Source organism: Thunnus albacares, chromosome 15, assembly GCF_914725855.1.
Source record: "Thunnus albacares chromosome 15, fThuAlb1.1, whole genome shotgun sequence".
NCBI lineage: Eukaryota > Metazoa > Chordata > Actinopteri > Scombriformes > Scombridae > Thunnus > Thunnus albacares.
Window position 1 is genome coordinate 15,722,823 of NC_058120.1, and position 17,655 is coordinate 15,740,477.

The 17,655-nt window shown below is 40.5% G+C and overlaps 1 protein-coding gene across 25 annotated transcripts in view; it reads right to left on the reverse strand.

Moving 5' to 3' along the window:
* Window positions 1–17,655, reverse strand: part of LOC122998366 (doublecortin domain-containing protein 2) — an 87,091-nt gene that overhangs the window by 54,758 nt on the left and 14,678 nt on the right. For 8 of the 25 annotated variants that reach the window (XM_044375225.1, XM_044375224.1, XM_044375223.1 and 5 more), the window contains one exon: window positions 16,971–17,040. The exons of 2 other annotated variants lie outside the window; for them this stretch is intronic. In XM_044375225.1, coding sequence (XP_044231160.1) covers window positions 16,971–17,040 — 70 coding nt within the window. Of the gene's footprint in view, window positions 1–13,562; window positions 13,710–13,836; window positions 13,867–13,890; window positions 14,269–14,396; window positions 14,507–14,845; window positions 14,901–16,970; window positions 17,041–17,346; window positions 17,530–17,553; window positions 17,647–17,655 lie in introns of those variants that run through there. 15 more of the 25 variants (XR_006407407.1, XR_006407408.1, XR_006407410.1 and 12 more) reach the window with 10 other exon arrangements.

Below are 17,655 nucleotides of genomic sequence, written 5' to 3' on the forward strand. Positions count from 1 at the left end.
GCACATTTGCTTCTGAGAAGGCTGAGCTGCAGGACTGGAATACAGAAGTTGAGTAAAGGAAAAAAAAAACACTTAAATGCATAGTGTCTTTGTTCTCCCAATACTATCAATGTTTACTTCAGATGAACTCACAAACTACAATCGCTCTAGCGTTGCACACAGAGTACTATCAGTCTTTACTACAAATAGTCTCACAGAAGTACAATCACAAGAAGCTGCCAGTGACTTAGAAGCCGTACTCATGCGGAATCCAAAGTGAGTCTCACCCTTTTCAAGCCTGTAGTCGGGCAGCTTCAGAAGTGCCTTATCAAATACTTTCCTATGGGGGGAAATACCATAAATTACCTTTGGTGACTCCTTAAACCCAAAGCAAATAGACAGACAGAAGAGCTGAGAAACAGCAATAAAACCAGCTTTAACAAAACAATCAGAAAAACCGAGACACTGAAATTGCCTTCCTTCGAATCTAAAATTCTCCCCACGTTCCCGGCTTACCCTGCTTGCCACAGTGCCCTAGGTCTTCAGGCCATTGTATAGATTTTTATAAACCAGGTCTTGTGCTTATGAAAATATTGAGGGTCCTTAAACAATCTGTTAAGTCTTCTGATAGTGAAGAAGGTCCTCTTAGTGTGTAATACAAATTCAAATAGCTGTATGGAGATGGATTATGGGGCAGACAAAGAACAGGGGCCCACTTTAGAGGATGAGTTCAAGATGACAGGTATTGATTAAGTGCTCAATGAGAGCATGCCTATGAAAGGCCAGCCACCACACAGCTCATGAAAGAATCATATAGCTCATACACAAGACGCTCAGCAAACATACAGGCGTGGAGTGTAGGCGTGAGCACATTCGAGCTTGTCATATCGCAGGCCAAATAGCAGACAACCTGCTCACATTTCTTGGTTTTCTGTGGCTAAAAGTCATTAAAAAATGATATCAAACTTTTCTTATGTATTTTGAAAGCCTATTAGTACCTATATATCTGGTTAACTACTGAAGGCAGCAGACATTAACAGCCAGAAGATACGCTTTTGTGGCTTTTGTGAGTTTGCCCAGTAAGACAGAAATGATTCCTTATGCCAGAATCCATTATTCTTTGGTTTGAACAGCACAATTTGACGCCGCACATTCCTTTACTCCTGACACTGGTATTGGAGGTAAAGGGGGAAGGATGTTCTCAAAGATAACATGTGAATTTAATTTCTTGGTGAAACAGCGGAACTGGGAGACTTAGCTCTCCCGAGCATAAATTGTGCAGTCGATGCGCGGTTGTCAGAGTTTGTGATGATGCTGTGCGCAGACAGCCGTAATCGCAACAGCACTGCCAGCCTGACCCACCTCATCATCCTTGACATTTAGCACAGCGCTTTTCTCTCTCTCTTCCTTCTTCACAGTAAACAAATGTTTTAACCCTGATTTGTATCAGCGTAACCAGAGGACATGCGGTGACGTAAAGTGTGGAAAACTTATGAGAGAGGGTGGCAGAAAGAGGCAGACGAGGGAAGAGAAACACAGAGAGAGGGGAGGGAAATTGAGTAAATGGAGAGAAGGGAGTGAGAAGAAAAGAGATAAAGACAGAGGGGAGGGAAAACAGAGAAACAGAGGGAGAGAACAAATCAGCAGGGAGAACAATCTGGTCAGACTGCCACCTAACAGGGGGTATCTGAGACTAATCTCTAAGGAAAGCTGTCAGGTCTCTGCAGACAATGTTCTGATGGAAACGAGGCAATAAATGCTTCTGCATAAATATGCAGCTTCCTGCCTAACAGTCACTGCCCAGACCTGGGTCCGACCTCATTATCCGTCGCTAGTACTGGCAGGTTTGCATGCCAAGTTACAGGACCACTAAAAAACTCCTAATGCTGACCTCAGTGGGAGGTCCTCTCCAGAAAAAAAAGTTAATCAAATCAGAGGGGTTTTTTTTTCCCCTTTTAAAAAGCGTAAGTTGTGTTGAATAAAATCTATACTTGACTTGTGAGGTTTGGTTAAATTTCAAAAGCACTCAAACAAACCGTAATTGTTCAACGAGCAATAAGACTTTCTGAGTGGAAACCCAAACATTAAGTATGTATGGTTACTCTTTTTCCCTTTATATATGTAACTACGTGTGGTTTAAAAGTGGATCATATGAATAATCAAAGAGAATGGAAACATCTCCGCTTAAATCAAATGTGTCAGAAAGGAGCATTTTCACGTAGCCATCACCCAAATATTTTCAATATACAATTTCAGATCCATGAATAGCATTGACAAAAAGGCACATTTGACTTGATTACCTCTTGGCATTTCCCGCCACGAATGACGGCAGCAGTAGATAAGGCAATCACGGCACTGACATAGTGTAAATATATGAATATGCTCATTTATCCTGCTCTTCAGATAAAGATATAAGGGCACGTAAACGCATGAATGGACAACGTCTCCCAGCAGCCAGGTCCCTGCCTGCCTGCCTGCCTGCCTGTCTGTCTGTAGAGGCTGACAGTACAGCAGCGTGCCCTTCATTATCACCGGGTAATGCTCATCACAACGGCCATGGCTTTTCTCCATAAAACCCCCAAGTCTCACTCACAATGAGAAATAGGGGAGATAAGGTGCAGGAGACCATTTCTCTTGACATTCACAACGGCAAACTCATCAGTCATGCTGTCAAAGGCACTGGTGTTGGCTAGTTTGGGATTTATGAGAAATAATGATGGGTTGAAAATAGCCGGTAAGGGCTTTGCTTTTACCTTTGGTTTGGGAGTGTTGTGTATTGAGACACGCTCTGCATAAAACCCAATTTCTTTTGTCAGTGACCCTTGCACTGATTTCACATCCAATCTCACAATGTTCGGGGAGGGTTTGGCTGGGCCTGTTTAAGTTCGCGCTGACATTTCCTCCTCACATGATAAAAGAGTACGTCAGCAATAAGTTTATTTAAAAGAGAGAGCATTAAAAATGGTCACCACTCCCTTATATTCGCAGAGTATTATTCAAGTGAGGGTCAAGGCCTCTGTGCTGTTAATCACTCTTTAATTCATCTTAAGAAAAGAAAAAAATAGCTCTGACTAAAGAACATTAACACGGACCTGTCCTCTCCAGGACTAGATCTGAAAATGGGAACAACAAAACAGTAATAGCATGTGTCAAACACTCACATTTTCACTTCACACTAGTGACAGGCAATGACAGATGCTCCCAGTGCAATTCCCTTTGTAAACATTCTGGGACACACTATCACTCATGTACGAGCGGTTATTGTGATGTTCCACAAGGTCTACAAACTTAACATAAATTATTAATTTTCCAAAGTCATTTGAAAGTGGATTTCAATATTGTTGCAAGAGCAGCATGCTTGAATCATATAGCACAACTGCACAACTATAGATTATAGTCAGTAGGACTTTTAATAGGATCCCTGTGGGACCATACTGCGGGGATGTCCTCAAGCACCAAATTATTAGTCAATTTCAGATTATCGACTTTATTAATTACTTTTCTTAATATATCTTACGAGAGTGCCAGGAGATATAGCCTAACTACCTAAAAGCTGCAAATGAAATGCTCCACATACATTTATATTAAATATATTAATGAAATACTGGATTGCTGCAGTGTGTGGCTCACATGTAACTTGAAAGTTTATGAACCAGTATTAAGGTGCACCTGCTAAAAAGTGTTAATGCTCTACCAAACATTGCTGATAACCAAAGTGTTGTGAAATTACTGGACAAGAGAGCTCTGGGCAATTTTGTTTCAAGTGTGTGAATGAGACCTCTTGAAGCTCAAGGGTACTCGGATCAGTGTGGAAATTAAGCCGTGAGATTGTAGCTGAGGGGATGGTGGATTGACAGCGACATTAGCCCCTTAGCACCTCTGCTGTATCACACTATAGCTCTGTAAAATAGATGGACAGGAATAGCAAATTAAATCTTCTTAATAGTAGCAAGGGATGTACAGTCTGGTTGGTTTGAACTGCAGCACTGTACAAGTGCGGGACATGAAGGGTGGTGTTTTTAGTGGAATAAAATGAAGTGGCTCTGAAGTGTTTTGGTTAATGGGCCTACTCCAACCAACTTCACACAGACGGGACAGTAATATTTATATCAATTTGAAATGAGCTCCTTCACAATGCCTCCTGCCCTATTCTTGAAAAAAGTTCAAAGGTCATGCTCCATTCTTTGCTGTTAATTTGGATTGATTTATTAAATTCATTACATTACTAACATGAACAGACGCTAAAGGGTTACTCAGTAACAAAAGAGTGAGAAAATACTCATGGCTACTGCACTGAGAGCACACTGAGCTGCATGCTTTTGTTGCAGCTTTGTTGTTGATGGTTTTCTTACTACCTGTTTTTCTTTTCCAGGTTCAGTGACACCACATTGCTTTGCTACAAAGACCGACCTTAATGTAGACAAAGCCAAGTCGGCAAATCTTTGCACAAGCAACATGCATGCACGCACACACTTTTAACAGTAGGAGGTACACTGAGGGAGCAAGGCGTTTTTCAATGCATTTAGATGAGACCTTTAACAAAGGTCCCTAATGCAGATATCAATGAAGCAAGGGACTGGGCTATCGGAGCGAAATTGGCTGACGGAGGGATGTCACCCCTGTGCATGAAAAATGATGGATCCCATTTGTAAACTTCTCTTCTACCCTACTGCCCCCCCCCCCCTTTTTCCTCATGGCCACATGCACATGCATCCCCCCCTCCCAACCCTCCATCCCCCCTTCATCACCTTCTCTGCCATTGGTTATTAAACAAGGAAGTAAACCTATGACTTTGCTGGCAAATAACAAGTGATCTGGTAAAAAAAAATTGGCACTTTACTGACCATTTCATGTGACTGTCAGGAAGCCCACAGAGGACTAGGAGAGTTCAGTGACAGGATAGATTAACATCATGGACCTTGTTTTTCATCTTCCTTTCATTTTTCATACTATTCTCCAAGGACAACAACAAAATGAAACCAATATCTATGAATCCACAAACAAACAAACAACTAGAGCTTTCCAAATATTAGATTTTGTATGTTGGATTGGACAATCTACTGTTTCTTTCCACTGACTCTGAGGTGGGGCTTGATTTGCGAGGCAACACCTAAATCTATCTAATGCACAGAAGATGAGCAGACTGCTGCATTAGAACATACGCCTTTGTACTCTGAAATAAAACAGATTTATACCTCCTATATAAAACTTCTCTTTTTTGTAAGTGTAAAGATGACATCTGAATGCAAACATCAACTCAAACGATACAACACATGCACACATGCATAATACAACAATTTACAGAGCTTGCAGAAATCATGCTAAGCATATAAAGTGCAATAAGCAACATAATATGCATAGTGAGCATTTCTAAGGAAACAATGATATATTGCTAATCATCTTAGAAGGAATTACTGCATTTTTAAAAGCAGTGTGTTGAGTCAAAGGTGTAGAGGTTAATATAGGCAAACAGGCATCTCTGCTGGAAAATGAAAACTTCCTAGTGAAAAGTGATGGCCAGCCTAAACGCTGACATTGCGGTTTCGGTGATGGAGTGACTTTGGGAGGGTTTGTGGTCTGCCAGTGTTCAAAGCTGTGCCTTGAGGGTAAGAGGTAAATTTGCTAAGTTAATCACATAATGAGGCCAATTAAACATTGGAGAACCCTGGTGAAATGAGAGCTGCCATAGAGTGTTCAACAAATGAGGCTTTGTGGCTCTGCTGATTCCCTCTCTGGACAGGGGCTGGACAACCCAGTTTCAGCTGATCTGGCCTCCAATAATCCTCTACTAAGTATTCACTTCAACATTTATGCAGTGTATCTTGTTAATGTATGTAAAGTAGACTGGATTATGTGTCTGTATTGGGTGAATTTAAGCAGGAATGTGTACATTAACATCCAGGGCAGTCTGGATTAGAGCTGTATTTAATGATTTATTTCATCATCCATTAATGTGTAGATTATTTATATGTAGTAATTGACTATTCATTTAGTGTATAAAGTAGAAACTAGTGAAAAATGCCCACCACACTCTGAGAATCCACAGTGATGTCTTCAAATTGCTTGTTTTGTCCAAACAACAATCCAAAACACAAAGATATTCAATTTACAATGACATAAAACAGTAGTCCTACATGAAGTCTTCCAAAGTTAGATAAGTTTGAGTTGTTTCAAATAGGTTTCTGTAATTGTGTTTTTTTCTATGCTCTTATCACTTGTCACTGAAGTGGACAATGATGTCAGGTGCTTATGCTTATCAGGATTTATTAATATTCTAATCACAGTCTGATTCTGATAGTTTGCTTAATTTATCAGTTGGCAGTCACATCAAACCAAACTCACATAATCCTGATTTGAGTAGTAAACTCTTAATTTATTCAATCGTTTTTTAAAACTTTTACTTTGATTATTGCTTATTAAGTCATTTATATGTAATGTCACTGAGGACAACTTTTGGATTTGAATTTTAAAAGATTTGAGACCAAGTTTTCATGGTCTTTAGGAAATTCAACAAAGCAAAATCAAAAATTAAACAGTTGATAAATATTTTTTTAGCATCCAACTAAGTGACTGGTTATTTCAGCACTAGACTGGATTCATCCTGACGGTGTTCAAGAGGAGTGTTATGCAGACTTTCACTTGAACCCTGAATGACACTAGACTTGTTTCACCAAAATGAATGCAGAAATTTACCAAATATTTCCTGACATTGCACCTCAGTTGGTCCCCTTGATGATAACTGCTGGGATGCGTTGTTGACAAGAGTATCTGAGTGTTAAAGTACTCTTGGGGGGTCTACAGGAGGATAAATCACTCCAGCTGCAATTAGACTTCCCTGAGTGCTTCCTACACTACCTGTAACTCCACAGGCATAGCAGGCCTGAGGTCAAAGACTGAGGGTTATACACTGAACAAGATGAATGGCAGTGGAACAGTGTATTCATGTGCCATCATCTTACACATAAGAGTGCTAAGAGCTCAATAATCCCGGGGTATTGTCCTCTTCCGAACCATCTCTTGTTCACATACAGACCAAAGGGCTGGAGTATTATGACTCCTCGCTTTATGATACTGAAATTTCTGCTTTACCTGTTCATCTACTGAGAGCTAAGGCCCGTAGGTGTGTAGGTTAATTTGGAATGCAGATCAGAACTAGCCAAGGATAGAATATATTGCTTGAAAGCTGTAGGGCTACCATAAATGAAAAGCCATATCACTGTCACAGACACAACACAAAGCAATAAGGAACTGCAGAGAGAGCAGTACATTAAAACATGAATACATGGGGAGATATATGGACACTAATGAAAGAATATTTCAGCGCCATCAAGGGTTTATAAAAGGCCCACCACGCTCCGCTAATCTGGATGTAGAGGATTTGCGCAGAGTAAGATGGACAAGGGAAATTAAGGCAGGCACATTTTACCAGATCATATGGCGATGATTTGTTAATAAAATGCAAAGCGACAGGCTAGATGTGAGACAGCGACTAAAGCATGGCCGTGATTTAGACTTAATCCGTTATTATCCCGCCTTTGAAGTGACCTCGCTGTGCATGTTCCCACTGTGACCCAGAAGCACACTCACAGCTTCTTCATTAGCCAGGATGAAACAGAGCCACAGCACACATGACTTTGATGTCCTGACCTGTCCACACAGATCCACAGACATACAGATGCACATGCACACAGCAATACCTACATACACTCACACATCACTGGTATCCTTATCACTGACTACACTGAGGCATGGAAAAACATTACGGTTTTTAATCAATTACGGCACTCACCTTTGGGGCAGCACATTCATTACATATGATAGGAGCAGCTAAGGGACAATATTCCGATTGCGTGCTGAGATTGAAATGAAAGAAATTGTATGGTTAGAGGGTAGACAAAGACTGCAATTTCGCACAGCTGAACATCTCGGGCTGAATTTACATATGTGCACACAAAAGGGCTATATCGCATGTGATTTCACTGATATAATTTATGTGTACCTAGTGATTTATCATCCTTAGATCACTGTGTAGAAATAAAGCGCAGATCTCCTAAAGAGGTCCACACATGCTGCCAGTAAATGATAGCTGTTGTAAAAGTTTATCATGGCTATGAAATGGAATGAATCAATCAAAAAAAGGCACAGGTTCCCGTCGTGCAAAATGGTGCCCCAATCAGAGGTAGTTATTCGGTAAGGGCCCGGGGGTTAAAAAGATTAAATACATGCAGCACATGTACACAGAAACACCGGTCTTTGTTAAAAACAAATCAGAATACTCACAGGCTGTAATTGAAAAATGCAAGTCGTTGGAAGTAATATTAAACCAGAAGTTTCAGAAACTTAATCTGACTGTTCAAAGAAGCATTCCAGATGTGCTGATAACCATTTATAATGTATGTATATATACTAGCATCTACATATACAGCTTGCCAGTAAGCTAACAATTAGAGATATGTTGATGTTAAAGTACTTTACTGAATCCCCATGCGAAACTATAGATACATACAACATAAAAGGGAAACAGTTCTGGAATTAGGTACAGTACATGGTAATTATGTGGGATAAAATCTTGGAGGGCACAATTTTTACCATGACAGGTTATGGTTGTGTTAGGTAAATTAAAATGTCAACAGACAGAATTAACATAGGACATTCATAGTAAGCATAAATACCGGCTTAATCACGCTTTAATGAAGGAAGCTGAACATTTGGCGGAAGATGGCTCATCGGCTGACATGACGGTAACAGACACAGGAACGGAAATGACAACGAATCACATAATTGGCACAGAAACAACAGCTGCTGGACACGAGCTCTGAACATGTAGCTGTGGCTGGTCCAAAGTAACATCTCTCCAAGGCCTAAGACTACACCAAGGCCAGATGAAATGCCTGAAGCAGGTGAGACTGGGACCTTGCATCAACCAGTGTCTCCTGAGAGAAGAGCCAAATCAGTCGAGTGAAGCTCAGCGGCAGGACACAACCCACAGTCCACCGAGCATCAATATTCCAGTTGTTGAAGGAAGGTAAGTCATCCATGAAATCTGAGAACCTGGAACCAATCCAGACAATCCAGAGGTGTCATGGGCCTATCAATGAAACACCAAGGGAGGAGGGTGCCCACCTGATGACCCCAGTGAAGCTTCTACCCCTTGTCCCACTGCTGGTTGTGATTTACAGTCCGCATAAACAGGACTGAATCATTGACAGAAGAAGCCTAGACTCGACTGATCCTCCTGAAGTTCTGTTGCTACTAGTTTTGATTTACAGTCCACATGAACAGAACTGAAACATTAACAGAAGAAACCCGGATTCGACTGATGTTCTTGAAGTTCTAGGATTGTAAAACCAAGTCCTATGACCTCAACAGTGAGTACCTTCCAGTGGAAGTACATGAAAATTTATCTCAAATAATTTTAACACTTAAATATAATCTTAATATCAAATTTGCTCAAGTCACAAAATGATTTCAGTTGACAGAAATACTTGAAGACATCATGTCTAACAAACTCTGGGACAAATAATATCATTGGCAATAGAGACTCTCAGGTGGGTCACACAGACTGTGTCGCAGTTCAGAGGTTGGATTCTGCAAATGTTGTGGCCCAACATGATGGGTGCTTCGGAGGAATGAGACTGCTCTTCCTCCCCAAAACCTACAGAGCAGTGCATTCAGGCAGTCCTCCTCACCAACTTGTAAAGTCAAATACTTTAAAGTTAAAAACTTCCTTGAATGGCAAGTTTCATGATTGCTAGATTTGTGACTTTTCACTGTGACACAAGAGGGAGAACTAGCAAATAATGTACCAGGTTTCTGGTATAGATATTGTACATTTATATATATATTTTATTTATAATGTGAAGACTATAGGAACAAGAAATGTCTGGGAGATGGCTCTGGATTAAACAACTGGTTACAAAAGTTGACAGAAACATCAGTGATTATGGGGTACTTGGGAATACATAGGATACCTTTTAGTATCCTCAATATTAAGGCAAAACAAGGCTCTATTTTTCAAGAAAAAAAATGAAATGGGACATTCCTTGTGGTTTGTTGAAATTTATTTGTTCTAAAAATTCAGACACTTTAGATGATCCATCCCCTGAACTGAAACCTGGCAACTGTCTACAAGCCATTAAGATACTATTTGCTCATATTTTGACAACTTCCTTTCTAACAGGAAATGGAGGTCATCAAAATAGTCCATTTCTAGCAGATGCCACTAATCTAATCTAGTCACCAGAGTCAATACAGTCCATAAATACAGTTTTCCATCTTTTTCTGGCTGCAGTGCCAACTCCTCTAGTCAGGGGGCTGTAGAGATCATTATTTTTAAGTATGTATGTTACTTTGGAAATAATATTTTAAATATCTCCATGAACCCATCAAAATTTCCAACACAATACGTTACTCACAAAGTGCATTAATGTATGGTTTATGTATATGTAAAGCTTTCCTTTAACAAAACCTGGAATCCTTAAAGAAAGAACCCATCTGTGTATTTGGCACACAGTCTGGTAGAGTCTACTCCCTAACAAAAAAGGTGTGAGCACCCATGCGGTTAGCTGCACAACACACATGTTTGCTGCACCTTGTAGAAGTGGAGTTCTTTCCCCAGGCAATGGCCCGTCAGGCCAGACAAGCAGGCCGGGTGTTAAAGTGTGAGCTGGGTACACAGAGTAACAACAGGGCCATCTGCCCTGGGAATGCACACATCCATCTTACTAAGGACACCAAGTCTGGGAACAGATAAAGGAAAACAAGGGGGGGCGAGAGAGAAAGAGGGAGACTGATGAAGCAAGAGAGGGGCAGAAAAGGAGGCAGTTCAGATGAAAGGGAAGAAAAATAAATAGAAATGGAGAAACAAATGTATACACGCATGTCTGTGTGTCTGTGTGCACAATGTTGATGATGGACTGGAACTGCAAAGGAGAAAATGAGTGAAGACAAGGTGAGAGAAGAGAGAACAGAGGTTGGTATAACAGTAATGTAGATAGAGTTGCACTACATAGAGAAAGCTTAATAATTTCAACAAGCATAGTACATATGTAGGATTTTTCTCTCACTGATGTGATCATTTACAGGCTTACAAAACCTGAAGTGGACATTAGACAAGTAGGTAGTCAGAAAAGAGCTCAAATGTCACTATAGATTACTTTTAAAGCTTAATTTTGCCAATTAATACACCACAACACAATTACCACAGTGCCACACTAGGAAACTTGAGACTTTTGTAAGGTTTTAATTTAATATTCACACTTTTATTCATAATTAATTAATGTATTTGAAAAACAGAATGCTATTCTCTTTTATTTTACCCAGCATGACATCAGGAAGGTCAGCAGAGATGACAGCAGCAAGTCTCAGCTCCCACCGTCATCCCTGCTTCATAACCATCTGTATACTGTATGACTGTAAACTCTGCAGTCAGCAGAGTGATATCATCTAGCATTCTCCATTTGTTTTTATTTTTAGACCATTTCCTCATCGCTGTGTAATCAGTATATATGGTCCCACTGATATAGCGCTCTCTCTCTCCCTCTCTCTCTGACTCCACATTACCTTATCACACTGAGAGCTTTTAGCTGTGCTTCCAGCCATTAGCCTCAGACAGTAGGTAGCTACCAGGCTAGAACAGTAAGTGAGAGGGAAAAGTGGCCTCCTGGTGGCACTAGATGATGTCAGTGGCGGAAAAGGGCTTTTTATAACACCACCTGTCCATCTTGCTAGGAGGCCTGATACAGGTCTTGAGGCATGTGGAGCCTCTCTATGAAATTACCTTTGACAATTTTCATTTCACTTACACGACATATAAAAGTTCACAGACACTTTTGTCCTATTCAGCCTGTGGCTGCAGTGGGCTATAAAACTTCCCACTATGTGCCCTTGAGCAAGGCACTCAACCAAGAACCTGCACAAAAGCTGCCCAGTAACTTTTGATACAAGACTGTGATACTACCGGGGCAGATCCTAGGTCAGCACACCTAAAGCATTTTTTCCAGATGTTTGCTGTTAAAAGCTGTTTGCAGTATGTGGGTAAAGGTCATAAAATGAAAATATGTACTTTATATGTGTATATTCTATTCATCATCAACTAATATTTTGTGTGTTATAGAGTGAACTGCACTCAACACTGTAAGCCATCATTTAAAATCACTGTAATTCTAACACAGAGAGAGAACAGAAATAGTGTGTCCATTATTTCCAGCAACTTTGAGGCTCTCCGGCTGAAACAAACCTAAAACACTTTAAGCTTCCAGCCTCCATTCAGAGCAGAATAGCTGGTTTAACGTCACGTTGAGAACAATTGTTCAGCTGCTTACTGAAGCGTTTGAGCTGGTCAGAGTGCTTGCCATGTGAAACGACTGACGTGTTATTGACAGATGGCCAGGCTCCTGCCCTCCACGGGAGACTTCTAAACAAAACAACTACTGGATACACCAAGGTGATCCTCACATCAATATCAATCAATTATTCACTTATTTGTGCTGGCTTGCGAAAAGCAGCTTGACTGCATCTCATAAGTGCTAGACCGACATGCATTTTGTAAGAGGAGAATGGAGGGAGCTCGGCTATTACCCTGCGTTTCATCCTACAGTTGTGGTGAACTAACTTTCACACTGTCACAGCGTGACATAGAACTGCGATTAAGTGGGTCAATGATTCTTATTGTCTACATTACAGCCATTAGCTTTTATGGAAGAATACATCATGTGCGCCAGCTCTATATTTGAAGTAACATGCAGAGAAGCCTGTTTTATTCATTTTCAAATTTCTTTCGACACAAAACTGGGGTCAAGCCTTAAACTTTTCTGCATGCTAAGTGCACTTGAACTGAATACATAACTAGGGAGGAATATTTTTGTGTGGGTGCCTCAGATATAATACATGCTGAAGAGGAAGAAGTGGCAATAGTACTGTAGTTATACAAGCAGCTGTGTCTAGTGGCTTTAGCAGTACTTGAGGGAGATCTAGTTTATTATTCCTTGTTTAGTCAGCCTCTCTGGACTTTTTCCTTGAAGTGCTTCATGTGAAGTATAAAGTAAAGAACTACTACACTATGTTTAATATGAGGTGCCTTGGTTTGCTTTAGCACATACCATCACACAATCTCTTTCTCTGCCTCATGTTACACAGAAATATTATAGCTGTGCCCTGAGGTCAATGGCAAAGGCCCTCATTCTACACATCACTACACCCTTGTGTTCTTCATAGCCACCACTATGAAAGGGAGTGATTCACTTTTTTTGATCCACTCCAATATCATTAAGTTATTAGTTGATTTCAGTGGATTTAATCAGCATAGTAATTCCTCTCCATGGGAAGATAAGTCTCTCTCAAGAGCAGTTACGCCGTCCACTATGCCTGCTGATTAGACACAAGCCCCCCAAAATAATTCATCAGAAAACTGCAAAAAATAATTTATCAAAAGTGCTTCTCACAAAACCCGCTCAGGACCTTTGCTTCTTAATAATTAAAGTCCGCAATTAGGCATCTTACCATGCGCTCAGTGTGAGGCTCCATGTAATATTCATAACCATACATAATTATGCAATATATTCACTGAAATAAGAGGCCATATATTCACGGTGGGGCTGTCAAGAGGCAAGACATTTTTATTTGGTTTATAACACTGTTTCATCTTATACATGAGCAGCTGGCTTCTGGAGACAGAAGAGAAGGAGGACGTCTGGTCCTTAGCAGTCTGACACTGTATTCTATGGCTCTGGCTTTTAGAGGAAAGAGAAAGAGAGAAAGGGTGAGAAACAGGGAGAGAGAGAGAGGATAAGTATTGAGTGATGCTCTAACCATGGGAACCTCTAATATCAAAGTCTGCTGGAAACAACTAAGACATACCTTAGTGGTATCATACACTGACCACAAAGTCTGTCAATGCAAGATGCAGAAAGAAAAGTAGGGGCATTAAATTAAAATGGAGACGAGATGGGGTGCTGTCTCACTTGCATTGTATGATAAATTATACATAATGCTCATACCAGCATGGTAAAGAACTATAGAAAAAAAAATAGTCCCAAAGCCCTTGATGGAGCCTGAAGCAAATAAGCAAAAGCAGCAGTCTACAGTGGACACACTGTGGACAAGGTTGGCTTTCATCTTGAGACGCAGTTCAAAGCTACGGGCTACGCACAGAACAAACTGGCAATCAAAGCTACTGTGTAACTGGGCAGTGGTGTACTTCATAGAGCCTGTCGTCTCGAGTGCAGCAGAGATCACACGCAGACGCCTCTCTCACATCACAATGGCTGATTTTCAACACAGTCTTTGGAACTTATTATTTTTCACCATGTTAAAAAAAAAAAAAAAAAAAAAAAAGAAGAGACTTATTGCTGTTGGGACCTGCTGCATTTTGAAGGCCTTTCATGACATGTATATGATGAATGAGAAGAAAAGCATACATTTTTATCCAACTTTACTGTAGTTAACAAAGCATCTCATTCTCCTGCAGCGAAGCCATACCCAAGGATACCATTTGTCCTTTGCCTGAATAAAAACTCCACCAGTATTACTGAATGAAAGAGAGGAAGAATATATATTCTGTATGATAAGATGTATTGTAGAGGACTAAGATCCACAGAATATGTGATTACTTGCGTGTCATGAATATCATGGCGCTCTTTGTGGTGAGATTTCATAAGCATTTAATATCCTCACCACGCATTTATTGTGCTTACAAGTTGTTATAATTTGTTACAATAACATGGAACACGTTGTATCCCCATATGGTTGATGAACACTGCTGTGCTCTACATGGAGCTCTACTACACAGCATTGTGTGTTATGTATTTGAGATTACAATTTGGATTGATGACATATTTAATAATGGTATTATTTGCTTAGTACATACCTTTGGAATGAATGTCATGCCGATCAAAGCAAGGAATGTTAATTTTTGACTTTTTCTGTGAAAAAAAAAGAAAGGATAAAAACAAATTTGTTTATATGTAAACATTCAAGAGTCATTTAAGGCTTCTTCCTCTTAGTAACACACAAAACCAGTGTGTTTTTTAGTCCCCATTGTATGCTGTGCAGCAAAACAATGACCTTTTTGAATATGACACAATTTTACTGTCGATATAATACAGATGTGATTAACATAAATAAGAGTTAAAGTCAAATAGGCGTAAAGGTCATCACTCAGGACTAGTCTCGGGTCTGCAAGGTGATTTACAACAACTTAATTTGACAGTGTGGAGTAATTTATCTGTGACAGAGCAAGCCATGCAACTCTCTGCATGTAGTGTGCACATACAGGGGACAATATGCCATGACTGCACACATCTCATATCTACCCAATCAGTCAAGATGCTTTACAACTTCTGTCAGAGGCCCTAACAGTTCTCATAAATTACAAGGCTATTGTACATGGTGCCAATAACTTTTGAAGGAGAATCTCAGCCAAACTGAACCTAGTAGTATCTCTTGCTTTTATACATGGAAGTCAAAATGGAATATCCCTGATAAAGTATATGCAGGAGGCAGGGCAAGTACTTTGATGGTAGATTTGCTTTTAAAAAGGCCTCCTTTTTTCACTCAGCTGAAAAATTCCTTTCAAGGATAAAAACTGGCCCAGATATTGACATTTTGATGCAAAGCAGGTGGCAGACAGGTTTGATTCTATCTCTTGCGTTTCCTTTCACATCCCACTTCCCTCCACTACAGCTCTGAGTCTCAAGTTATGCTTTGCATCTGTGTCATCTGCAGATCCACTGCGACAGCTGGGGAATATGAGGCATGAATGATGCAGAATCATTTATAAACAGCGACAACATTATAATGTGATAGGGACAGAAAAGTGAGTACGTGGGTCTGGAGTCTGCAACCAATAATGGGCTGTGATTTATTTCAAATGCCCCCTGCAGTGCCCATTGATATTCTGTAGGGAAATCATAACCCGTACTAGAGTGTACAAGGCTGTATCTGGACCACTGGTACAATCAATATGTGGATAATTGAAAGAGAATACATGTATATACGTCAAAATCATGCACACATGTACGAGTGAAACAATACTGATAATGAATGTTGTCAGGTAGATACATCTGCACACATGTGCACGCACATGTATGTGTATTTGTGTACTTTTATGATAGCATGGATGACACATGAGTGAAGTTGGGAGCCTGCTGTTAGCGCAGGATGCAGTGATTTTCCTGGTGTCACACTGACATAGCGAACCTCAGATTGAAGGGCAGACAGTGATAACCACCTGCAGGGATTCACATCTCGTTCCATTTAGTCACCTTTGGAATTTTCACAAGGGACAATAGAGGATGCCAAGAAACCACTGAATGGGCCTCACTACCAAAGCCTATGTTTTGTAGGCAATTAGAATGAAATTGCCTGAACCAGCTGAAAGGCACACTCCCCCAACAGAGGAGAATGTCAAGTTTACATCATTGCTTCGGTTTGTATTTTACCACTATGCTATCTTTTTTCCACCATAATCAAATGTGTATTGCACTTATTTCATTTTTTTTTTCAGATGTGTTCTTCTTTAGATCAATCAAATAAATGTCAGACCATGCAATTCTACTTATAATAAGAAGTCCTAGAGAAAGAAATGGATTTTCACAGTAACAAGGTACATATTCCTCTCATTCTGTCTGAGTGCTTCCAAATTACAAACGACATGGGAAATATAAAGAGTGGTGAATAATCCCTGGTTCTCAGCATGGCACACCTTGATGTGCAGGTGCCTTTAATACTAGAATAAGTCATCGGAGATTGGGGAAGCAAAAAAAACCCCACTCAAGCAGATGGTCTCCATAAAGCATGGCGTAAAGCTCTCCCAGATGTTGAGAGGTGGTTGCGGATCTGGTGACATGCAATGTGAGAGAGGAACTGGTAATGCAGAGTGTATTAGTGGTCTCTTTATGGGTGCATTAGATGCTGTGGAGGGGAACGCGGGGGCTGCTGCTGCTGCGACTGCCAGTGAGCTACTACCAGGCTTTATGCTTTGATGAACCTACCCTTGAAAAACCAGAACATCCGTGACCGTAATTTGCAGAGCCTAGAAGACACCTCCCTCTCTTTAGCCTCCTGGAAAACATAAATCAGTTTCTCATATCATCATCTAGTCATATTCAATGCATATGCAGCTCTAATCAGTAAATGTCAGCTTTCTCCTCTATTAGTGATATATCAGATTCATAATACTCTTCCACATATGCAGTAAATCTCCAACATAGCCTATGTTTCTTAAAATTCAAATACAGGGCTGCATGAAGTGAAGAAGTGAGGACTTCACTCGAAAGTTAAGATACAGGGAGTGGAGTAGCAGTTCAGTTTAGGATGCCTCTGTAGTGAAAGCATCAGTGCATTCCAAAGTGTCATCTCTCTCCTTACCACTAAACAGTAGCCCAGACAGGAAGCCAGAATAAATTTCCCCAGTTCACTGTCCCCGCTGAGGACTCGCAGAACATCTCAGTCTGATTAATGGCTGTACACTGTCTAATGAACAGTAATTGAATGGTATAATGCAGTAGGTCCTTAAAAGCCCAGAGGAGTCGTCTTCTTCTGCCTAGCTCTCTGGAAAAGCAAGGCAGTGACATTGTCTAGAGTTGATTATAGTTGACCTTGCATGGGGAGAATAGGGCCTCTGAAATGGCTAACCTAAGCTTCGGGGAATAGGAGCACAGAAAACAGCTGAAAGAC